Here is a 21757-nt window from a genome sequence, read left to right on the forward strand (position 1 = left end):
TTTCCTTTTTCTCAGTAATAATAAAACAGTACCTTGTACTTGATCACAACTCAGATATAATGAATCCTTATTGGAGCCAAAACAATCCTATTGGGTTTAATTACTGTTTAAATATTTTTTTTAGTAGACTTAAGGTAGGAGATCTGAATTACATAAAGACCCCTTATCCAGAAAACCTCAGGTCCCAAGCATTCTGGATAATGGGTCCCATACCTGTACAAGGTACTGTTTTATTATTACAGAGAAAAAGGAAATAATTTTAAAACATTTCTTATAATGCAGTCTATGGCCTTCCCGTAATTCTGAATTTTCTGGATAACGGGTCCCATACCTGTATTTGGGTTGGGGGATGTTTTTGTTTTTTCCTGCTTCACATACAGTTAATTAGAATTCCTTGCTTTGATTGCATTTTAAACAAATATTTTTTCTGTACAGAGAGAGATCCAGAAGCTGTATGAAACAAAGTCATTCCTTTTCCTTGGCTGTGGTCGCACTGTGGATGATACAACATTTCAGGCGCTCTTTCTGGAGGCAGTAAAACATAAGTCTGACTTGGAGCATTTCATGTTGGTTCGCAGAGAGGATGTAGAGGAGTTCAAAAAGCTGAGAGAAAATATGCTGGATAAGGGCATCAAAGTGATCTCTTATGGCACTGAGTACACTGATTTGCCAGAATACTTTGAGAGGCTTGCTAATGAGATCTCTACTAAAGGACGCACTGGTATGTCTAGAATTGAAGTGTTGAATAGCAATAATATTTTTTGATTCTGCTTGTGTTTTAACTCTTTCAATCGGTCATTATATTGACAGACCGTATTTGAACATTTTGTGCTCTCTCACTTTAGGAGTATTTTCTGGGGGGCTTGTAGTTTACCTAGGAAAACTATATATTGGCTTTTAGATCCTAACTTTCAGAACATGGTGGAATATCTGTGCAATTTCACATTTGTAAGATATTGGCTTTTGAATGCTTTATAAATTAAAAAATATTTGTTTATAATAGTCAATTTTCAAAGTACTGCTACAAAATTCTGCATACTTAAGATTTTAAGGGCAAAAACTCCAATCATACATTAGAAAGAGCACATTCTGCCAAATTTAGAATGGGTAGATATGTCTTTTACTCCTAATTTTAGTTATTTTAAATAAAACTATCAATAAGCTTGCAATTTGCAGGATCTTTTCTCCCACAAATCAAGTTTCAAGTTTTATTGTCATATTCAAATAACAATGAAGCATCATTACCGTAATGAAATTTTTTTGACCCGTGTTCCTCCCAACTTTACATAGACAAAAAAAAATACAAATATTTTTGCCAATAATTTTGTCCGGCCCATTTTTGGAGTTTTGTGTGACATTATGTCCAATTTGCTTTTTTTCCTCCCTTTTTTGTTCTGTTCCAATACACACAAAGGGAATAAACATGTGTATAGCAAAACATGTGTTACTGCAATAAATTAAATTAAAGTAACACTGTGAAGAGTCTAGTAGTTATGGGGAGTGTGTTTTGGTGTGTGCAGAATGTCAGCAGTTCAGAGCCTGATGAAGTCATTAGATAACTACAGCAAAATCAACACATTTACTGCAAAACAAAGTAATCAATAATTCAGAATGCAATAAAATGACTGAAATCTAAAAAAAAAACCATGCAATAATTTTTTTTTCATCTAATGAGATCGATGGTCAAACAAATGCAATAAAATCACTTAAATGCAAGAAATAAAGGTTACTGTGGCACTCACTGCCTTTCCCTTTCGTTATGAAACCAAGGGTGGCAATTTAAACTCTTCCACTTTGTGGGTAGGCAGATTTTAATTTACAGGTATGGAATGCCTCATCCAGGCCCATTATCCAGAAAGCTCAGAATTACTGGATGCCCTTTTCCTATAGAGTTAAGCAAATAATTTCAATAAAAAAGTGGTTTCCTTTTTCTCTGTAATAATAAAACAGTACCTTGTACTTGATGCTAACTAAGATATAATTATTCCTTATTGGAGGCAAAACAATCCTATTGGGTTTATTTAATGTTTAAAGGACAAGGAAAGGCTAAGTCACTTGGAGGTGCCAAAATGTTAGGCACCCCCAAGTGACTTTAATCGCTTAGCTTGTACCCCGGGCTGGTGCCCCTGTTAGGAGAAAACAGCGCCAGCCCGGGGCACCTGGAGCGATGTGCTTCCTCCTTCCTGCTTCGTTTAGGTGCGACTATGCGGTAGGCACATGCGCAGCAGTAGAGTGAAAAGCCGACTTCTCTGTTAAAGTTCGGCTCTTCACTCTACTGCGCATGCGTGTGCTCGCGAAGCAGGAAGGAGGATGGGATCGCTGCTACCCCGGCTGGTGCTGTTCTCTTCCAACAGGGGCACCAGCCTGGGGTAAAAGGTAGGCGATTAAAGTCACTTGGGGGTGCCTAACATTTTGGCACCCCTAAGTGACTTTGCCTTTCCATGTCCTTTAAATGATCTTTTAGGGCTCTGGTACACGGGGAGATTAGTCGCCCGCGGCAAAACTCCCTGCTCGCGGGCGACTAATCTCCCCGAGTTGCCTTCCCTCTGCCATCCCACCGGCGAACATGTAAGTCGCCGGCGGGATGGCAGACGCAGCAGCGCGATTTCGCGCAAATCGCCGAAAAAGACTCGCGAGGCTTTTTCGGCGATTTCCCGAAATCGCCCCGCCGCGTCTGCCATCCCGCCGGCGACTTACATGTTCTCCGGTGGGATGGCAGAGGGAAGGCAACTCGGGGAGATTAGTCGCCCGCGAGCAGGGAGTTTTGCCGCGGGCGACTAATCTCCCCGTGTACCAGAGCCCTTAGTAGACCAAATTACAGCATAAAGAAAGATCCCTTATCCTGAAAACCCCAGGTCCTAAGCATTCTGCATAACAAGTCACATATGTGTATATCATTGTTTTACACAACATCCTGTCAGTAACCCCTTATCTTACAATTTCTAACACATGGTTAATTCTTTCTCCTTTCTATTCTTTGTTTCACTGACCAATCTTTTAACTCGTGTGAGATTTTTGTTATTATCTGGTGGATGTTGGCTCTTATAGTGAAGGATCTGATTACAGTCAGTTGGTTTGGTATACAAAGATGTACAGATTCGACCTTCTTGATCCTCAGATACCAGCACATCCAAAAAGTGAGAAATGCTTTAGGTTAATGCCACATGGGCTAATTGGCCTGAGATTAGCCCCTACACTCACATCAGCCATCTCATCTGTCTGCACTCAGAGACACTGTGTTGGCCCAGATTTAGGCCCGCATGATATCAGAAACTTGAGAAGGCTAAAGCAAGCTGAGGGGCTGATATTCAGCCCCCACTCAGGCCCAAAAATACCTGGTCAAATCTACATTTCGATGAACATGCAGTTCTTCTAGCCTAGCCATAAAGGCATTGACATATGGTGGGGCAAAGTTGGACCACTCTGGGATCCTATGTAGCTGGAGATAGAACTCATCCCTTAAAGTGAAATAATATAGCAGAAAACGGTTGCCTGTATTATTCCATCTCCATCAAGCATAACAACCTAAATATATCCCATGTCCTTAATATGTAATAGCAATGTCTGGATCAATGATACCAACGGGATCAGACAGGATCCACACAGTGCTTCTTTCTTTGAAAAGATTGGTATTGTACCAAATTAACTGTTACTTTCTTAGTGGCCGCGCAAGTTATGGGTTTCTTTAACAGCCTGGTACAAAGTAGGGATAACACACTTGCTAAATTTATGTTGAGAGTGAATGCAGCAATCTCTATTTTACTAGAACAGGTAAATGAAAACCATAAAAGAACAAGTACAAATCATATCAGTAAGAACAAACCAGAACAAACCAATACAATAATACAATTTATTAACCCCTGTGGTGCACCACATATAACTGAGAGTCCAGGCCTGCTTATTGTGTAAACTTTATGTTGGTGTGCACTTATCTGTAATACAAGGTGTGACATTCATAAGATCCATTACATTAAATTTGTAATGCTTAATGGAAATCTATCCAATGTTCCCAGAGATTACAGTGTCCAGTATTTAGCCCTGGTTCTCCTCTTGTGTAGAACAGGGTCACTAAGCTGGGGTGACTGACTCTAACAGGCACTGGAACCTGGGGCTCTAACCTACTCTGATGAGAGAAGGGATCTGACTAATGAACCTTCTGGTTCTTCTAAAACAATTCCCAAAGTCCCTAAATGGGACCAAGATCTGTGCTAATTACAGTGAGGGCCTATTGGAACTGAAACCTAAGGGTCCTAAAGTGCAAGGATAGTAAAATCCTTCCCTGACACTTACTGGCACACTAAGGGGAACCTGCAGTTGGTGCAGTCTTTCCTGCACTTTACCAACCATGCATCCCAGGGGGTCTCTCTCTCTGTCCCTGCTTCCAGATCTGTGCATGCTCTATCATTGCCTTGGCTTCCTCTTTCCCATTTCTCCTTGCATAGTCCCATGGTATCAGCCCATACACGGGCCGATTGTAGGGGCAAAAACTACGTCCATACCCAACCGACATCTGGCCTGAAATTGGGCAGATATCAAACGGGCAGGTTAAAAGATTCAGTCGGATCTGAACTGACTGCCCCATTGCCGCCATTATAATTTGGGGCCAAACGATCGAATTAGCCTACATGTTCCCGATATCGTCCACCCATAGGGGTTTTCTTCACGTGTATGGGGCACCTTTACTGTGTTCAGATTGTCTAAGGCTGCCATCTGCAGGCTAGAGGTAGCCTTTGCACACAGGCCCGGATTTGTGGGCAGGGCGGCCCCGCCACAACTAAATTTTGCCATTTGCAATTTTGGGGGGGGATTTAAAATCCAGCGCTGTGTGCACAGTCCTCATTTGCCCCCCAGTATTTTTTGGCTCCCATAGTGGAATTATAGTGTTATTTCACCTTGAAAACATATAAGGGTTGATTCACTTAAGTGTGATAACGCTTATCACATGCTTTTTTGCGTCAAAATTGACACGAAAAAAATGCGCGATTCGCTAAAGTATTATCGCATGCGTTAAGTCGCATATCGCGTGCTTTAAATAGCGTGCAACCGCATGCGTTAATTTTACCACATTGCGTTAATGCTTGCACAGAAATAATACCAACGCATGATTCACAAAAAGACGCGCTAAATATTGCATTAGTCTTTGCGAACATTAACACCTACTTGGGGCAGGCGGTAATTATAGAAAAGTACAGTTCATGAGCTTTTGGCAACACAATATGGACTTTGCAGTGTGATTTATTCAAGTCTGTGTTGGCTCTAGAGTGATGCAGCCTCCAGTTTGCAGGGAAATGGTCATTGTCAAAAAAAAAGTTGTTTTCCGAACGTAATGCTGTGTATGGCTAATATGGCTAATATATATATATATATACACAAAATTAAAATATAGATACACACCAGGTATTGTTACAAAAAAAAAAATTAACTTTTAATTAACATCATTAAAAAGAAAATAGGCCTACTCTGCTTGAATAAACACCATTTTTTCTTCATAAGTCCTGTGAGTGTGGATCCTCCTCTTGCTGCATCTGTTAATCTACTTTGACCTGCACCCAGGCTCCTGTACTTCCCCAGAAGACGTGAGTGCTGGCATCTTTATCGACACACACACATATATATATATATATATATTACATTAACATTTATTTATAAAGCGCCAACATATTCCGCAGCGCTGTACAATAAGTGGGTTACATACATTGGACATACAGAGTAACATATAAAGCAATCAGTTACCGATACAAGAGGTGAAGGGGGCCCCGCCCAAAAGAGCTTACAATCTACAAGGAGAAAGGGTTGAGACACAAGGTGTGGGAATGGGCATGACCAGAGTTGTGAGAGGTGTGGCACAGGATGTTGCTAAACTAGATTAGGGTAAGCTTCTCTGAATAAATGTGTTTTTAGAGATCTCTTGAAGGCAGAGAGATTGGGAGAAAGTCTGACAGTTTGTGAGAGTTTATTCCAGAGAAGGGGGTCAGCCCTTGCAAAGTCTTGAATGCGAGCGTGTGAGGAGGGAATGAGAGACGAGTTGAGGAGCAGGTCAGTAGAGGAGCGTAACAAGCGGGTTGTATGGTATCTAGAGATGAGTTCAGAGATGTAGGGTGGGGCAGAGTTATGGACTGCTTTAAATGTGAGGGTCATTAGTTTGAATTTTATCCTGGATGGTAGGGAAAGCCAGTGCAGGGATTGGCAGAGTGGCATGGCAGAGGAGGAGCGGTTGGAGAGGTGTATGAGCCTGGCAGCAGTATTCATTATGGACTGGAGAGGGGACAGTCTTTGGAGGGGAAGGCCAATTAATAGTGAGTTACAGTAGTCCAGGCGAGATATTATAAGAGAGTGAATAAGAATTTTGGCAGCATCTTGGGTGATAAATGATCGGATTTTGGAGATATTTCTTAGGTGAAAGTGACATGATTTGATAAGTGATTGGATATGAGGGGTGAAGGACAGGGCAGAATCCAGGATAACCCCAAGGCACCGGGCCTGGGAAGATGGGGTGATGGTAGAATTGTTAACCGTTATAGATACCTCGGGAACAATGTGGGCGTTGGATGGGGGAAAGAGAACCAGTTCAGTTTTAGAGAGGTTTAATTTAAGGTAACGTTAGGACATCCAAGTGGAGATAGCGGACAGGCAGGAAGAGACGCGAGTTAGAAGCTCTGGGTTGAGATCAGGAGAGGAAAGATAGATCTGAGTATCGTCAGCATAGAGGTGGTACTGAAAGCCAAAAGAACTGATTAGTTTGCCAAGTGAGGAGGTATAGAGAGAAAATAGTAAGGGGCCCAGGACAGAGCCTTGAGGAACCCCGACAGAAAGAGGCAAGGGAGAAGATGATTCCCCATTGTAAGAGACACTGAAGGATCGATCTGAGAGATAAGATGAAAACCAGGATAAGGCCATGTCACGAAGGCCAAGAGAGCGGAGAGTCTGGAGGAGAAGAGGGTGATCCACAGTGTCAAAAGCAGCAGAGAGATCGAGAAGTATTAGTAGCGAGTAGTGTTTTTTGCTTTAGCCGAAAGGAGGTCATTTGTTAGTCGGGTTAGAGCAGTTTCGGTGGAGTGTTGTTGTCTAAAACCAGATTGTAGGGGATCCAGGAGGTTATTGTCAGAGAGGAATAGCGTCAATTGGTTGTATACTAGGCGCTCAAGCAGTTAGTAGGATTGGAAGGATCAAGGGAGGGTTTTTTCAGAATAGGGGTTACCAGTGCATGTTTCAGTTGGGAGGGAAAGATTCCAGTAGAGAGCGAGAGATTGAATAGATGAGTTAAGGCTTTGATAAGACAGGGGTTGGCATTGCGTAGAAGTTTGGTAGGAATGGGATCAAGCAGGCAGGTAGTAAGGTGGGAGGAAGACAGCAGTTTTGAGACTTCCTCTTCAGTCACTGGGGAGAAGGAGCCAAGAAGAGACTGGGTAGCATGTAGGGAGGGAGGTGAATGGTTATGGGGATTTAGTTGTGCAATGTCACTTCGGATGGTGTCAATTTTATTTTTAAAGTGCTCAGCAATAGCTTGAGCAGTGACTGAAGCACATGGAGGGGGTGGAGGAGGGGACAGCAGAGAGTTAAAGGTAGAGAAGAGGTGTGCAGGTTTTTTAGAGAGGGAGTTAATAAGTGCAGCGAAGTAGGAAACACATTATCCAGAAAGTTCCTAATTCCTAACAAAAACACCATCTCCCATAGACTCCTATATAAGCAAATAATTCTAATTTTTAAAAATGATTCCCTTTTTCCCTGTAATACTAAAACAGTACCTTGTACTTAATCCCAGCTAAGATACAACTAATCCTTATTGGAGGCAAAACAAGCCCATTGGGTTTATTCAATATTCAAATTATTTTTTGCAGACTTAAGTTATGGAGATCCAAATTACGGAAAGGTCCCTTAACCGGAAAACCCCAGGTAATAGGTCCCATGCCTATATATATATATATATATATATATATATATATAATATAATATATATATACAGTATATGATACATACCTGAGATTTGGGTTTATTTAGCATGCCTAATATCTTTCCAGAGTCACTTTTCCACCACTGTTACTGTTACAGAGCAGCCATGATGAAGTGTTTGCACTTGGCATCTGTATTCTCCTTACCATGTATGAAACCAGGCAGGAGGGCTTGCCTCCGGTAGCAGAGCTTTTTAGGCCTTCTCAGGCCTTTCAAGTAATTAGACTAAAGGGGGTGGAGCTTCATGCTGTTGTAGGAAGTAGATGATTTGTGCTGGGAAAGAGGTTATACAGAGCTGATATATCTCATATTATATATATATATATATATATATATATATATATATATATATATATATATATATATATATATACATATACAATCTAGCATATGGTGCACACCAGTAATAAGAAGAAAGAGTGTGTGTAGGTGCAAAAATTCAGTTATATATATATATATATATATGATTTGGGGGGGGGGGAGTCATTTTAAAGATTTATTTTATACAGTGTACTTATACTTTAAAACCATAAGTCATAAATCAGTCATAAAACAGTACTGGCATTTACCTTTTGCACTTTATCAGGAGTTGGCACGATGAGTTGAATCCCTTGAAAGGGAACTAAACCCTAAAAATGAATATGGCTAGAAATGCCATATTTTATATTACAAACTGATTGCACTGGCTTAAAGTTTAAGCATCTCTATAGTAGTAATGATATAGGTCATTACAGTTGTCACAGGAGCTCCCCATCTTGGATTCTGTGCCCCCCCCCCAGAAAAGAAGATGGGGGAGCTACTGGGGGCATCTTTGGAGGCACAGATATTCACTGCTAAAGGGCTGTGGTTGCCTTGGGCATGTACTGAAACCTAAAACATAATGTACAACATTTCTGCCCTACTTGTTTAGTTAGGCTTTAGTTCTCCTTTAAGTAAACAGTATTTGCTCTGTCAGGGAAACAGGTTATTTCATTACCTTTGTTAGTGCAGGCAATTTTATGTTCTCTGAGTTTAAGATATTAATGGTAGGATAATTTCTTATATGAAAGATGTAGTCTATTTTTTTTTCTGTGCATTGTAATACTAGATTTTTGATAATGAAGGGTCTGAAGTATTTTGTTTTATTCGGAGATGAATAGTATTGGGTAACTTTTTAATCCTCTCTTCTCTGTGTAACAGGGATGACAAAAGATATTCCATTGAAAAATGGCCCAGGCATTGCAGATTTTCAAAATAAAGGTAGGGAACTAGATATTTTTTCTCTTTTTTCAGGTTGTATATCTAGGGAGAGACACATTTATGTCTGTATCATAAATTTAACTTTGACAGTGTCTTTGTTTAATAAGATGTTCTTTGGCTGCATCTACATATTAAAGGAGAAGGAAAGGTAAAACTAAGTAAGCTTTATCAGAAAGGTCTATGCAAATACAGCCATAAGTGCTCAGAGAAACACTGCACTGAGCCATCTATCAAAAAAAAAGGATTTCTTGTCTCTTTTTTTTCCTGTGCCAGAGTCTGAGCACCTCTCTCCCTTCTCCTGCCCCCCCCCCCCCCCCCCTCAAGAATGCTAAGAACTCCCCCCCGCCTTAGGAATGTGTGATCTGAGCCAATCAGCAGGAAACTTCCTCATAGTCTTACACACTGTGCATGTACAGGGGTCTTGGTTTTGGTGCAGGAGTGTGACATTATGGGAATTTTCTTTACATGGCATTCAAAATCTTTCCAATTCCATTACTATCACTATTTATTGGGTTGGTGGGGGCTGTTTAGGCCTCTGTGTACTTGAAATGCCAGGGCCTATTTTTGAATCCCTGTCAATGTAATTTGAAGCAGAAAAAGTGAGCCTAGTAAAGGCAGAAGGAACAAGCTGCATTCCACCTTTAATTAAAGGACAAAAACATTTACCAAACTCAGTCACAGGAAACATCACAACCTACTACTAGGAGAAACTGTCAGACAGCAAATGGATATTGTTATCAAATCTGCTTGTTCCTCATGTTTATATCCATCCTGAGCTTGGAAAGTGCATTACCAGTGCCGCCTTGGATGATATAATTGTGAGAATAGGGGCAAGCAATATGTGCACCACTTTAATTTAAAAAGCGATAACAGTTTCTTATCCTTCCTTGTATATCACAGTTCAGTCCATACATGTATAAAATCTAACTGATGGAAGTGCCTATTTCTTGTAGGCCCCTAGAATGTGCAGATCTGGAGAGAGTAAACTGGTACGTATATGTGTATTTTGTCCATTAAAAATCAATGACAGAATCAAAGACATTTTAACTGAACAAAATGCACATCAAATTTAGTTTATAAACATAACTGAAATAAATTGCAGTTACCATCTAATTTTGTTATCATTGTAGCATCATTTGCCTCCCTATCTGTGATAAGCAACACAGTTTATTTATTTTTCTGGTACTGGGTGATTATCTTTTTTTATTGAGCTCCTATATTGTAAACCCCTCTTTGTCACTCACAACCATTGTGACTTGCTGTACATGTTATGAATGGGTGCTAGTCCAAAGATATCTCTGAGGGCACACCTACCATTCTAATCTTGCAATTTTTTAGAGCAAACGGCCTGACTGGATTAAACACAGGATGCTAAAGAACACATTCTGTTGGCGTAGCTCTAAATTAATCTGTCAGATAAATGACAATTGAGTTTCCCGAGAGTCTGGTTAAGAATATTTCTTTGATTGTGAATCTCTATTTATCAATTAAACAAGACAAAGCTGCTGTCACATGCCCAGGAGCAGTAATTCAAAGTGACCAATCAGCAGGGAGCATTTACTGATCATCTGCTTAAAAGCAAACATCTGCTCCTGGGCAAAAGTCATTGTTCTTTCTTGCACTTCTTAAAGGCTTGGCATACCTTCAGTGTATATTTAAGATGATTTTTCTGCCAGACAATAAATCCTTGTGCACCCAACCCAGGTGGTAGCATGCATTTTTTGAATAGGGCCATGCTACTTTATGGTCTGTGTGTAACTTATCCTGTTCTAATCACCAGCTCCAGAGCAAAAAAAAAAAAAAAAAAATTCCCACACCTGAACGTTTCTGCCACGTAAGACTTTTTCCAGTCTTCAAGCAATGAAATGTCAGTTTTGTTTTGCCCCTGATAAATATGTTTTGTTGTCATATTTATTACTTACTTCCTAACTGTGATAGGGTTTCTGTGTTCATCTGTCTGAATCTCTGAGGCACATGTTGAATCATAATGAAGTTTAGCATTTTAAATATGCAAATATTTTAGAAACTAAAAAAAGAAAATGAACTTAAATTCCATAAGTGCTTAGTAAGGTAATATCACTTGATTTTTTGGGATTTCGATCCCCTTCAAAAACATGTAATGTACAGCACGTCCATATGGCATGTTTAAATAGGGCCCCATGGACAATGGTAGTGGTGTATTATGGAGCATTCTGGAAAACAGGTTTGAATAATAGCTAAAATATGAAATATAACTTAATAGTTTTTAGGGTATATTGATCTCTTGTCTTTTAAAGCATAAACTTATAGTACTGTGTAAGGTAAATTATACAGTTATTGGTAGATTAACCAATACTGGAGGGTCCACGCAGACCCTCCAAAATTCTAAAAACATTCAAACATACATGTTTGAAGCTTTTATTTCAGTGATTTATATTTAATGTATATTTGAATAAAATTGTACTTACTTTTTTTACTGAATATGTTTTGACACAAGAAACTTATAAAGCCATTCTTTGCTTTGCAATGGCATCTTTTTTCTTTTCTTTCCTATAGTTTTTACAAATCTGAAGTTATGAAGTTATTTGTGCCAACTGGCTTTTCAGCAGAAACTATACTCATTGCAACTCTAGGAACTATGAATTGTGTTGCTACACATCATTCTCTTGACCTTATTTTCATTCATGATGATAATTTGATCATTCGGTTTCTTATCTTGCGTCACAGATATTTTCTTTCTGAGACAGAAACTCTTTCTACAAGCATTTTAAACAGCCCCAAAAATAGTCTTTAAAAAAAATAATCTGCTTTTCTTTTTCTAAATGCTTAATCTGGCTTCCAAGAGAAGTATATTGCTTGGTGATATGGAATGTCCTTTGACGGTGAGTCTCAAGTTTTGCATCAACTATTTTAAATGTTTAATGTATACCTAAGATAAAGAAAAAAACTGGAAATTATAGCAAATAATTATAATTTTATGACATCTCATTTTAGGCCAACAATCTCATACTGATCAACAACAGTTCACTGACATGGAGCCATTTTATGAAGAAAAAACACAGTTTTTACAACATCCTGATGATGACACACATGTTGAACAAGGTCAAGTTAAACTGGCTTCATGCTTCTGCAATGAACAAGTTGAACAGCAATATGCAATATCGCCAGGCCCATCTCAGACAAAACAGCAATCTTTGTTGCCAAAAGAGCAGCCTTATGATAGCATCATAGAACACTTAAGGGGCTTAAAAGCCTTACATGAAGCAATGAGAAAGGGAATAATGCATAGGATGAACACAATGCACATGGACCTCTGCCGTCTTAACATAAGTATAAATAAAAATAGTGTTCTTTGTAGAAAAATGGTTAAATTGGAGGCCAAACGAAATCACCTACTTTGCCAAATGAATGACAACATAAGCAAGCTTTCACAAAGTGTTCTAATGGCAGTTCAACAGAACATTAATCAAAGGGAATTGCATCCTTTTTTGGAAGAATGGAGAAGAACTGATGTGGAAAGCAACACTCTTGCACCTACTTTGGAATCTGCTGCAGGCCCTTTTCCCTTCACTGCAGCTACAGTAACACCCCAGTCCACTCCATGTCATCATTCTTTAAGGTCCAGAAGCACACGCTCTTCATTGCTCAAGTGCTGTGAGCTAAGGTCAAAAGCCACAAAGCAACTCAGAAAATGAAATATATATTTTCTGTGTTTATTAATTTCAACTGTCACTAGTGCTGGAAAATAGTTCAGATATGGGATCTGTTATCCGGAAACCCATTATCCAGATTACAGAAAGGCCACCTCCCATAGACTCCATTATAAGAAAATAATTCTAATTTTTAAAAACGATTACCTTTTTCTCTATTGTAATAAAACAGTACCTTGTACTTGATCCCAACTAAGACATAATTAACCCTTATTGGAGGTTTAATAATCGTGTTGGGTTTAAATGATGTTTAAATAATTTTTTAGTATGGAGATCCAAAAAAAAAAGCCCTGGGTCCCAAGCATTCTGGATAACATGTCCCATACATGTACTCTCTTTCAGTAATACTATATACCCACTTTCTACTTTTTCTATTAAAATATGGTATCATTTATTGTGCTGTTTTCCCTTAAAAACCTTAATACACGAGGAACACAGTTGTTCTATTAGGATTTAGAAAAAAAATGTTGGTTATCAGGTAGTTATCGCTGTCTTATGGGTGAAGGAGTTCCTGAGCACTATGGATGGATTTATGTTTGAATGCTCATAGAAGATATCTTCCTCATCTTCTGGAGACAGATGTTGGTAGAACTGATATAAAGATAGTAGACTGTAAATATTTTGCAGAAATACTGTAAGAATTCTTAGTTTAAAAAAATAGTGTGATTCTTGGGTCACATGTAAATGGAACTGATATGTTTGTAGAGAATTTAATGGAAGGCTGCTATGGAGGCATTACTATTAAACAATTGCACACCTATATCATGATGTTGCTTTTGTGAAATACACACACACACAAAGGTTATTAGATTGTTCATGTTAAAATGCATAATAATACAACTGGAAATTTTCATGAGAAAGGATGTTCTCTAAACCTTAAGCAATTCAGTTAGCAATTATAGCTATAGTTACATTGGCAATCAACTTAACCTTGTTGTTGTTATTTCAATTTAAAATGCTTTGTTACAAATTGAGCTATAATGGTTACAACATGTAGTAGAACATGGTAGTGTAATTATGTTCACATGAAGATAATAGTTTACAATAGAAAATAAGATTGGCAGCTGTAGTAAATTGGACAAGGAAAGAGCAGATTTGGGGGCTATGAAAGTAGCACTTTGGGGGGGCCTAACTTAAATGCCAGCTAGATTTGGAGTCTTTGTTTGTAGAACTGGTCACCAGATCCTACAATAGGTTGAAGAATTTTTAAAGCCATTAAAAAAAAACAAAAAACGCCAGAGGTTTGAATAATTCTTAATTTGACAATGCATTTGGAACGCCATGGTGCCGCTATTCATCTGATTGGTATGCCAGCTAAGATTGTGGCTCAAGCAGTTAATAATTAGCTAATAACCCAGTATGTTATTGGGTACAAGCTTTAGCTTCTCCCCAGAATGTATTGGCCAGTAATCACACAGTTTGCTCCTAATTGTATGAAGATATCGGTTTATATGTATCCAGCTTGAACCCTACACACTCTTCAGAAGTGCAATTGTTGGCAAGGCTTGTGTCATTAATCCTGATCATTCACATAGGGTTGTAAAGGCTTCTTCTATCAGTTATGAAATGAAAGCTACATACAGACCCTAACAAATACTAAATATAGAAAAACTTTCAAAGACAAGAAAAACATACTAGTAATAAATGCATATTTTGTCAAAACTGAAACATTACATTTTTGTGACCAATCCTGCTCAAAGAACGGAAAGTAGGAAAGCATACAGATGCGATGGAGACAGTAGCTAATCCAAAGCAAAAACAAGCAACACATAGAGCCCCATATAACTGCTAATTAAAATGCAACCCTAATACATAAAAACATAGAGGAGAGGCCTGTCTAGACTCCAAGGACATTTTGGAATGAAACTCCACACATTACTATAAAATCACAAGTCCAGGTTTGAAAAATCACATTAGCTTGAATATAAGCAGGTTTTATGTTAGCTTTGATTAAAACAATGTCATTGGCAAAACAATATTCACCAATACTGTGGTAATACAAATGTGCATTAGTCCAAGATAGCAAGTGGTGCCTAAGCAGATCCCATTCCTCGTGGCTCCTGATCAGCATGTATTTCTGGACTGGGAATGGTCACTGTGTCTGCTGGCTTACCCTTTAGTAATCTGTTCCTGTTGTAAAAAGAGCAAAACATATGTAATCTTAAAACTAGAAATGGAGGTTAGAATAATAAATGTATTAAAAGCAAACCTGACACTGAAAATACTCAGTTCATATGAATTCTACTGTTCTTTGTTCCTGCAGGTAACAGCACATGAGGTGGCATGAACACAAGGTTTGCCTGAAGATAGTGACAGGCCAACAAGGGAAACGCAGAATAAACACATCCTGTGAAAAACAGCTATTTTGCTATGCACACATCTTAGCAAGCTTGAATATAGCTTTTTGTGGCTTAATCAGGCATTGAAAATCATGTATCAGTAGCTTATCTTCCTTTACTTGTTATTTTGCTTGTTTGCTAAAGCATCTTACACAAAACTTATGAAATGGATTTACTGCAATGGCGTAATATTGGTATAAAAGAGGGCTGTTTATATCACAATTTCAATATAAATGTATATTGTAAGTCAGGTGTCAGAGGAAATCTGTATCAAAGGAGTATATATCCATCAGTGTAAAATGAGAATATCATGGCTAAATTAGACCACTTTTATGATGTTGGAATTATAGTTATACCATTGACTTTCTGCAGTTTAATTTTGACTTCTATTCTCTATAACATGCTGAAATGGACTATACCAGCTGATCAGAAACAAGCAAGAACTTGGGAGCTTTAACTGATCTGTGGCCCCTGATGATTCTGCACATAATATATTGCTGATTGTAGTGTAATACAATAGATTTTACTAAAATAAATATCCCATCATTCTTTTTTGTGGAAATTTTTACAAAAAAAAACCATATAAGGTGTGCACAGCATTGTGGTTTTGGTGAGCAATTACTGAAGGAAAATATTACTGTATTGTGTTTCAAGCAAAGATGACAGCGTGAATTAGTTTACTTTTTGTAGATATTTATAAACATTCAATAACATTGTGCACGCGACAGATCTGGGGGCCCTAGCTGAGCAGAGCAGGAAGGGAGTCACCCCTTGGGCATCAGTGAACTAGAATAATAAAAAACAATTGAGTTACTATGACCAAGAAGGGAGCTGTGTGCCATAGCATGTTGGTTCTCTTTGGTGGCAAATATTACAATTCAGCTGTCCTTTCTCATTCTGCATTGAGCCCAGGTCATCTAAACCTTTATAGTTTTACATAACAATGACTATTTCACCTGTTATTTACTTTTTTTTTTTGCTGTATCCTGGGCAATTGTAGTTTTTCTGTTGAACATTACTCATTTAGTGGATTTAATTATATCTTTGTTTATTTGTGTAGTCCTAGAGTTTCAACAGCAATATCACAAGTTAGGACTACAGGTAACCTTCCAACTGCAGAATGAAGAACAACCTGTTTAATGGCCTCACCTACAGCTTTGGCCTCATAAATGGAAAGAAAATGAATAAAATACACCTTACCTTTCTTAAAGGAGAATGCAAGTCAAAATTTAAAAAGCATACTGCCCAATAGTCCTCCTATTGTTTAGTAAAAACGCCACACTTTTGGCTCACTTATCAAATATTTACTCAGTCACACTTACTTCACATTTTCTAGAACAGGCAGCCATCTCTAAAAAGGTATTCTCCCTTCCTTTCCCTCCTTGCTTCATACTGCAAATGTGTTTCGTTCCCTCCCCCCCTCCCCTCTGCCAGATCAGCTTCTGATTGGCTGGTGGGCATGTGTAGCTCAGAACAGGAGACAGGATCAAGTTACACACATGCTCAAAGAATAGGAAGGCCTACAGGAAGGACAGAGAGGTTTCAGAGGTGTCACTGTAGTCTTCACACTGCTGTAGGCTGCCAGCACCATATCTCAGAGAAGCAAGCAGGGATCTGGGAATTTAGATATGCAGTAAGTACTTAAAAAGAATGCATTTAGACTTACTTTTAATTTATATTAACCTTTCATTGTCCTTTAAAGGGGAAGTAAACCCTAGCCCATTCTCAAATCTACACTCCACTGCCCCTCTCCAAGCTCCCTCTCTGCAACATCTATTCAGCTCAGAGGTTTCTGTGTGTGCCTACCTTCCATAAATCTGCAGAGTTGCACAGTGGAGTTCAAAGGCATCCTCTTTGGTTAGTTTTCCGACATGGGTCATGCAGGAGCATGCACAGTTGCAACATACAGAAGAAGACACGAAGATAATGACTTAACTCCACTGCGCAACTCTGCAGATTTATGGCAGGCCGGCACACAGGGAATCTTCTGAACAGAACAAATTCTGGGGGGCAGTGATGGGGGCTAACCACGGGCTAGGGTTTACTTTTTCTTTAACCCAACAGGAAAGTCAAGTGTGCAGTAGGACAACAAGGCATAAGCAATAGTTGTTTTAATGAATGTAACTATGAATTTGATGCGTGCTACAGCTAAAACATAAAAGCATAGTAACATAGTAAGTTGGGTTGAAAAAAGACATACGTCCATCACATTCAACCATAATGCCTATAAATAACCTGCCTAACTTCTAGTTGAACCAGAGGAAGGCAAAAAAACCCATCTGAAACCTCTCATAATTTGGAAAAAAATCCTTCCTGACTCCAAGATGGCAATCGGACCAGTCCCTGGATCAACTAGTACTAAGAGCTATCTCCCATAACCCTGTATTCCCTCACTTGCTAAGAATCCATCCAGCCCCTTCTTAAAGTTATATAATGTATCAGCCAGCACGACTGATTCGGGGAGGGAATTCCACAACTTCATAGCTCTCACTGTAAAAAATCCTTTCCGAATATTTGAATGGAACCTCCCTTCTTCTAAACGGAGTGGGTGCCCTCGTGTCCGTTGGAAGGACCTACTGGTAAATAAAACATTAGAAAGGTTATTATATGATCCCCTTATATATTTATACATAGTTATGTCACCTCTTAAGCGCCTCTTCTCCAGTGTAAACAGACCCAACTTGGCCAGTCTTTCTTCATAACTGAGGCTTTCCATACCTTTTACCAGCTTAGTTGCCCTTCTCTGGACCCTCTCTAACTCAATAATGTCCCGTTTGAGCACTGGAGACCAGAACTGGACAGCATATTCTAGATGGGGCCTTACCAGCGCTCTGTAAAGGGGAAGAATAACCCCCTCCTCCCGTGAATATATACCCCTTTTAATACAGCTCAAAACCTTGTTTGCCCTTGCAGCTGCTGCCTGGCATTGCTTGCTACAGCCAAGTTTATTATCTACAAGGACTCCAAGGTCCTTCTCCATTATGGATTTGCCAAGTGCAGTCCCATTAAGGGTATTAGTGGCTTGCATATTTTTACAAACCAGGTGCATGACCTTACATTTATCCACATTAAATCTCATCTGCCACTTAGCCGCCCAGATTGCCAGTTGGTCAAGTTTGAAAAAAAATTGACTGGTCTGCAGAGTTTTGTGTCATCTGCAAACACGGATACATTGCTTGTAATACCCTCCCCTAAGTAATTTATGAACAAATGTGGACCCAGTACAGAACCCTGAGGGACCCCACTGAGAACCTTATTCCAAGTAGAGAATGTACCATTAACAACCACCCTCTGTACCCGATCCTGTAGCCAGTTTTCTATCCATGTGCAAATGACTTCACTAAGACCAATAGACCTTAGCTTAGAAAGCAGTCGTTTGTGGGGAACGGTATCAAATGCTTTGGCAAAATCCAAATAGATTAAATCTACTGCATCCCCACTGTCCAGCTTCTTATTTACCTCATCATAAAAAGCAATTAAATTGGTCTGACAAGACCTGTCCTTCATAAAGCCATGCTGATTCCTGCTCATAATGGCATTCTCCACTACATAATTTTGTATGTGATCCCTTAGCAAGCCTTCAAATAACTTGCCCACCACGGATGTCAAACTTACAGGCCTATAATTGCCAGGCTGAGATCTTACTCCCTTTTTAAATATAGGAATGACGTTCGCCTACTTCCAATCCCTAGGTACCATACCTGATGAAAGCGAGTCTGAGAATATCAGAAACAAAGGCCACTGTAAATCTGCCCCTAGCTCTCTCAGTACCTGAGGGTGTATTCCATCTGGCCCAGGTGCCTTGTTTTCATTTATCGTGTGTAACCCTTTAAGCACCATATCCTGTGCCAACCACTGTGTAGTTGGAGCTGAGGCAACAGTGCAGTTATTGGGTGGGACTTGGCCCACTGGCTCCTCTACTGTATACACAGAAGAAAAGAACTGGTTAAGCACATCTGCCTTTTCTGTATCCACTGTAACCATATTGTTATTATAACTCAATGGGGCCACACACTCAACCTGCATCTTTTTACTATTAATATACTTAAAAAACTTTTTGGGGTTAGTCTTGGCCTCGGCCGCGATGCGCTCCTCATTTTCTATCTTTGCCTTCCGGATTGCTGTTTTACAACACTTGTTATAGTGTTTATAATCATTAAACGCAGCTACTGTCCCCTCTGACTTATATTTCTTCTAAAGCTTTCCTTTTTTTCCCTATTAACTTCTTTACCTCAGAGTTAAGCCACATAGGTTGATTCTTAACACTTCTACTTTTTCTTATTAATGGAATAAATTGAGAACAGTAATGATTTAATATCATTTTAAATGACAACCATTTCTGCTCTGTGTTTTTATCAGAAAACATAATGCCCCAATCTATGCCCTGAAGCGCTGCCCTTAAGGAGCTAAAATTTGCTTTTCTAAAATTCAGTGTCATTGTTGCCCCAGTGTAAATTTATTTCCTACACCTAACATCAAATGAAATAACATTATGGTCACTATTACCCAGGGGTTCAACCACTTGCACATTTGCTATATGTTCTGGGTCATTAGAGATAGAGATATTAGATCCAATATAGCATGGTTCCTGGTTGGCTCCTCAACAACCTGTGACATAAAGTTGTCATGCAGCAAGTTTATAAACTTGTTCCCATTTATTGTCCTGGCAGTACTATGGCTCCAGTCAATAACATGATAATTAAAATCCCCAATTATTATCACTTGCCCCAAACTAGCAGCCTTTTCTATTTGCAACAGGAGCTGGGCCTCCTCCTCCTCCTCACTTACATTAGGGGGTCTATAGCATACCCCTACAATTAATTTGGTAGATTCTTTACTATCTGTGAGAAGCTCAACCCATAAGGATTCAGCCCCCTCTGTTACCCCCATCACTTCCTCTTTAATATTTGTTTCGGAGGGACAGGGGCAATAGAAAAGGAGGAGGAGTGTGTCTGTTCGTTAAGCAGGAATTAAAAGCAATGTGTAACCCCCAATATTAACTGCCCAGTCATGCGACTCGTTCAACCAAGTTTCAGCAACGCCAGTACCTCCAGCTCTCCCATTTTACCAGTCAGACTCCTTGCATTGGTAAACATACATTTAATACTGGTACCAGCGTGAGAATGACCCATAAACAACATATGGTCCTCCCTGCCATTATCAGTATCCTGAAGCAAGTCTCCTCCCCCATTTTCCCTTACTGTGCCCACTACTTCATCTATCCTGTCTACCACAGAATTACCTGCTGCACCCCCCCCCCCCCACTCCTAGTTTAAAATCTCCTCCAACCCTCTAGCCATCTTTTCCCCCAAAGCAGCTGCCCCATCATCATTGAGGTGCAGCCCATCCCTGGCAAAGAGCCTTAAGCCGATTGAGAAATCAGCCCAGTTCTCCAGAAACCCAAAGCCCTCCTCCCTGCACCAATCTCTCAGCTCGCATTAATCTCCCTAAGCTCCCGCTGCCTTCTTAACGTTGCTCGTGGCACAGGTAATATCTCTGAGAGAATTACCTTGAAAGTCCTCGCCCTCAACTTCGCACCTAGCTTTTAAAAATCGTTCTTGAGGGCTTCCCCCCCTTCTCTAACTTTGTCATTGGTACCTATGTGTACCAAGACCGCCAGGTCTTCCCCAGCCCCTCCCATCAATTTGTCCACTCGTTCCACCACATGCCGAACCCTAGCACCAGGCAAGCAACACACAGTTCGGTATACAGGGTCTTTGCGACAAATTACCCTATCCACCTTTCTAATAACTGAATCCCCTACAACTATAGCCTTCCTTCCCTTCCTAGCACTACTCCCCCCACCTGTATTAGAGGTGCCGGCTCCCAGGGTGCTCTGAGAGTCAGCCTGCTCCATACTTGCTAGCCTAGAGCTGTCTTCCCAAACATCTTCACCTAAAGTGGCAAATGTGTTGGTTTGTACAAGCTGTGAAGGACACAGAAATGAGCAGGGGTAGTATGCAGGAATTATGTTCTTGCTATTGCAAAAAGAAAAAACTCTCAGAAGGCCACGGTGAGATACCTGTGCCAGATTTCTGCACCTTGAAATAGCGATTCAGCATGCTGAAAATCTCATTAAAGTTGGTTTTCATGTATCTACATCCAGCAGTCACTGTATGATACTGAAGGGTTTTTCATTATCTTGTGGAACGAAGTCTAAAACAACTGAACTTTCAGATTTCTTGAAAATGTTTCACCACTCATCCCAGTGCCTTTTTCAGTACATCTGAGTGGTAGGGAATTCCCTGGCATTTAAAACCTTAGGCTAAGGACCCACAGAGCAGTTCAGTGGAAACCATTGTAGAGCAGTTAGTCGCCCATGATAGCAGAGATTTATTGCAGGCGACTGACTGTTGGGTCCGGACTGTGAATGACAGTCACAGACATCCAGTCACAATGGTTCCATTAAACATATTTAATTCATTTCAAGAAAAGCCCAGGTGCTTTAGACTTAGCCTATGAAGATTTATCCAGATCATGATATACAGTATATAGTGGAAATATCTCCAACATTATCTTGGGGAACAAAGCATGCAGAGT

At 39.7% G+C, this 21757-nt stretch overlaps 1 protein-coding gene across 14 annotated transcripts in view; it reads left to right on the forward strand.

Annotated features, from left to right (window-relative positions):
• Positions 1-15769, forward strand: part of fam118b (family with sequence similarity 118 member B) — a 46218-nt gene extending 30449 nt beyond the window's left edge. For 6 of the 14 annotated variants that reach the window (XM_012966434.3, XM_031905000.1, XM_012966432.3 and 3 more), the window contains exons 6-8: positions 436-721; positions 9130-9189; positions 12163-13640. In XM_012966434.3, coding sequence (XP_012821888.2) covers positions 436-721; positions 9130-9189; positions 12163-12863 — 1047 coding nt within the window. In that variant the 3' untranslated portion in view covers positions 12864-13640. Of the gene's footprint in view, positions 1-435; positions 722-9129; positions 9190-10142; positions 10179-11724; positions 12051-12162; positions 13641-15141 lie in introns of those variants that run through there. The other 8 variants (XR_004223464.1, XR_004223465.1, XM_012966440.3 and 5 more) reach the window with 8 other exon arrangements.
• Positions 15770-21757: the final 5988 nt, after the last annotated feature.

This window comes from Xenopus tropicalis, chromosome 7 (assembly GCF_000004195.4).
Source record: "Xenopus tropicalis strain Nigerian chromosome 7, UCB_Xtro_10.0, whole genome shotgun sequence".
NCBI lineage: Eukaryota > Metazoa > Chordata > Amphibia > Anura > Pipidae > Xenopus > Xenopus tropicalis.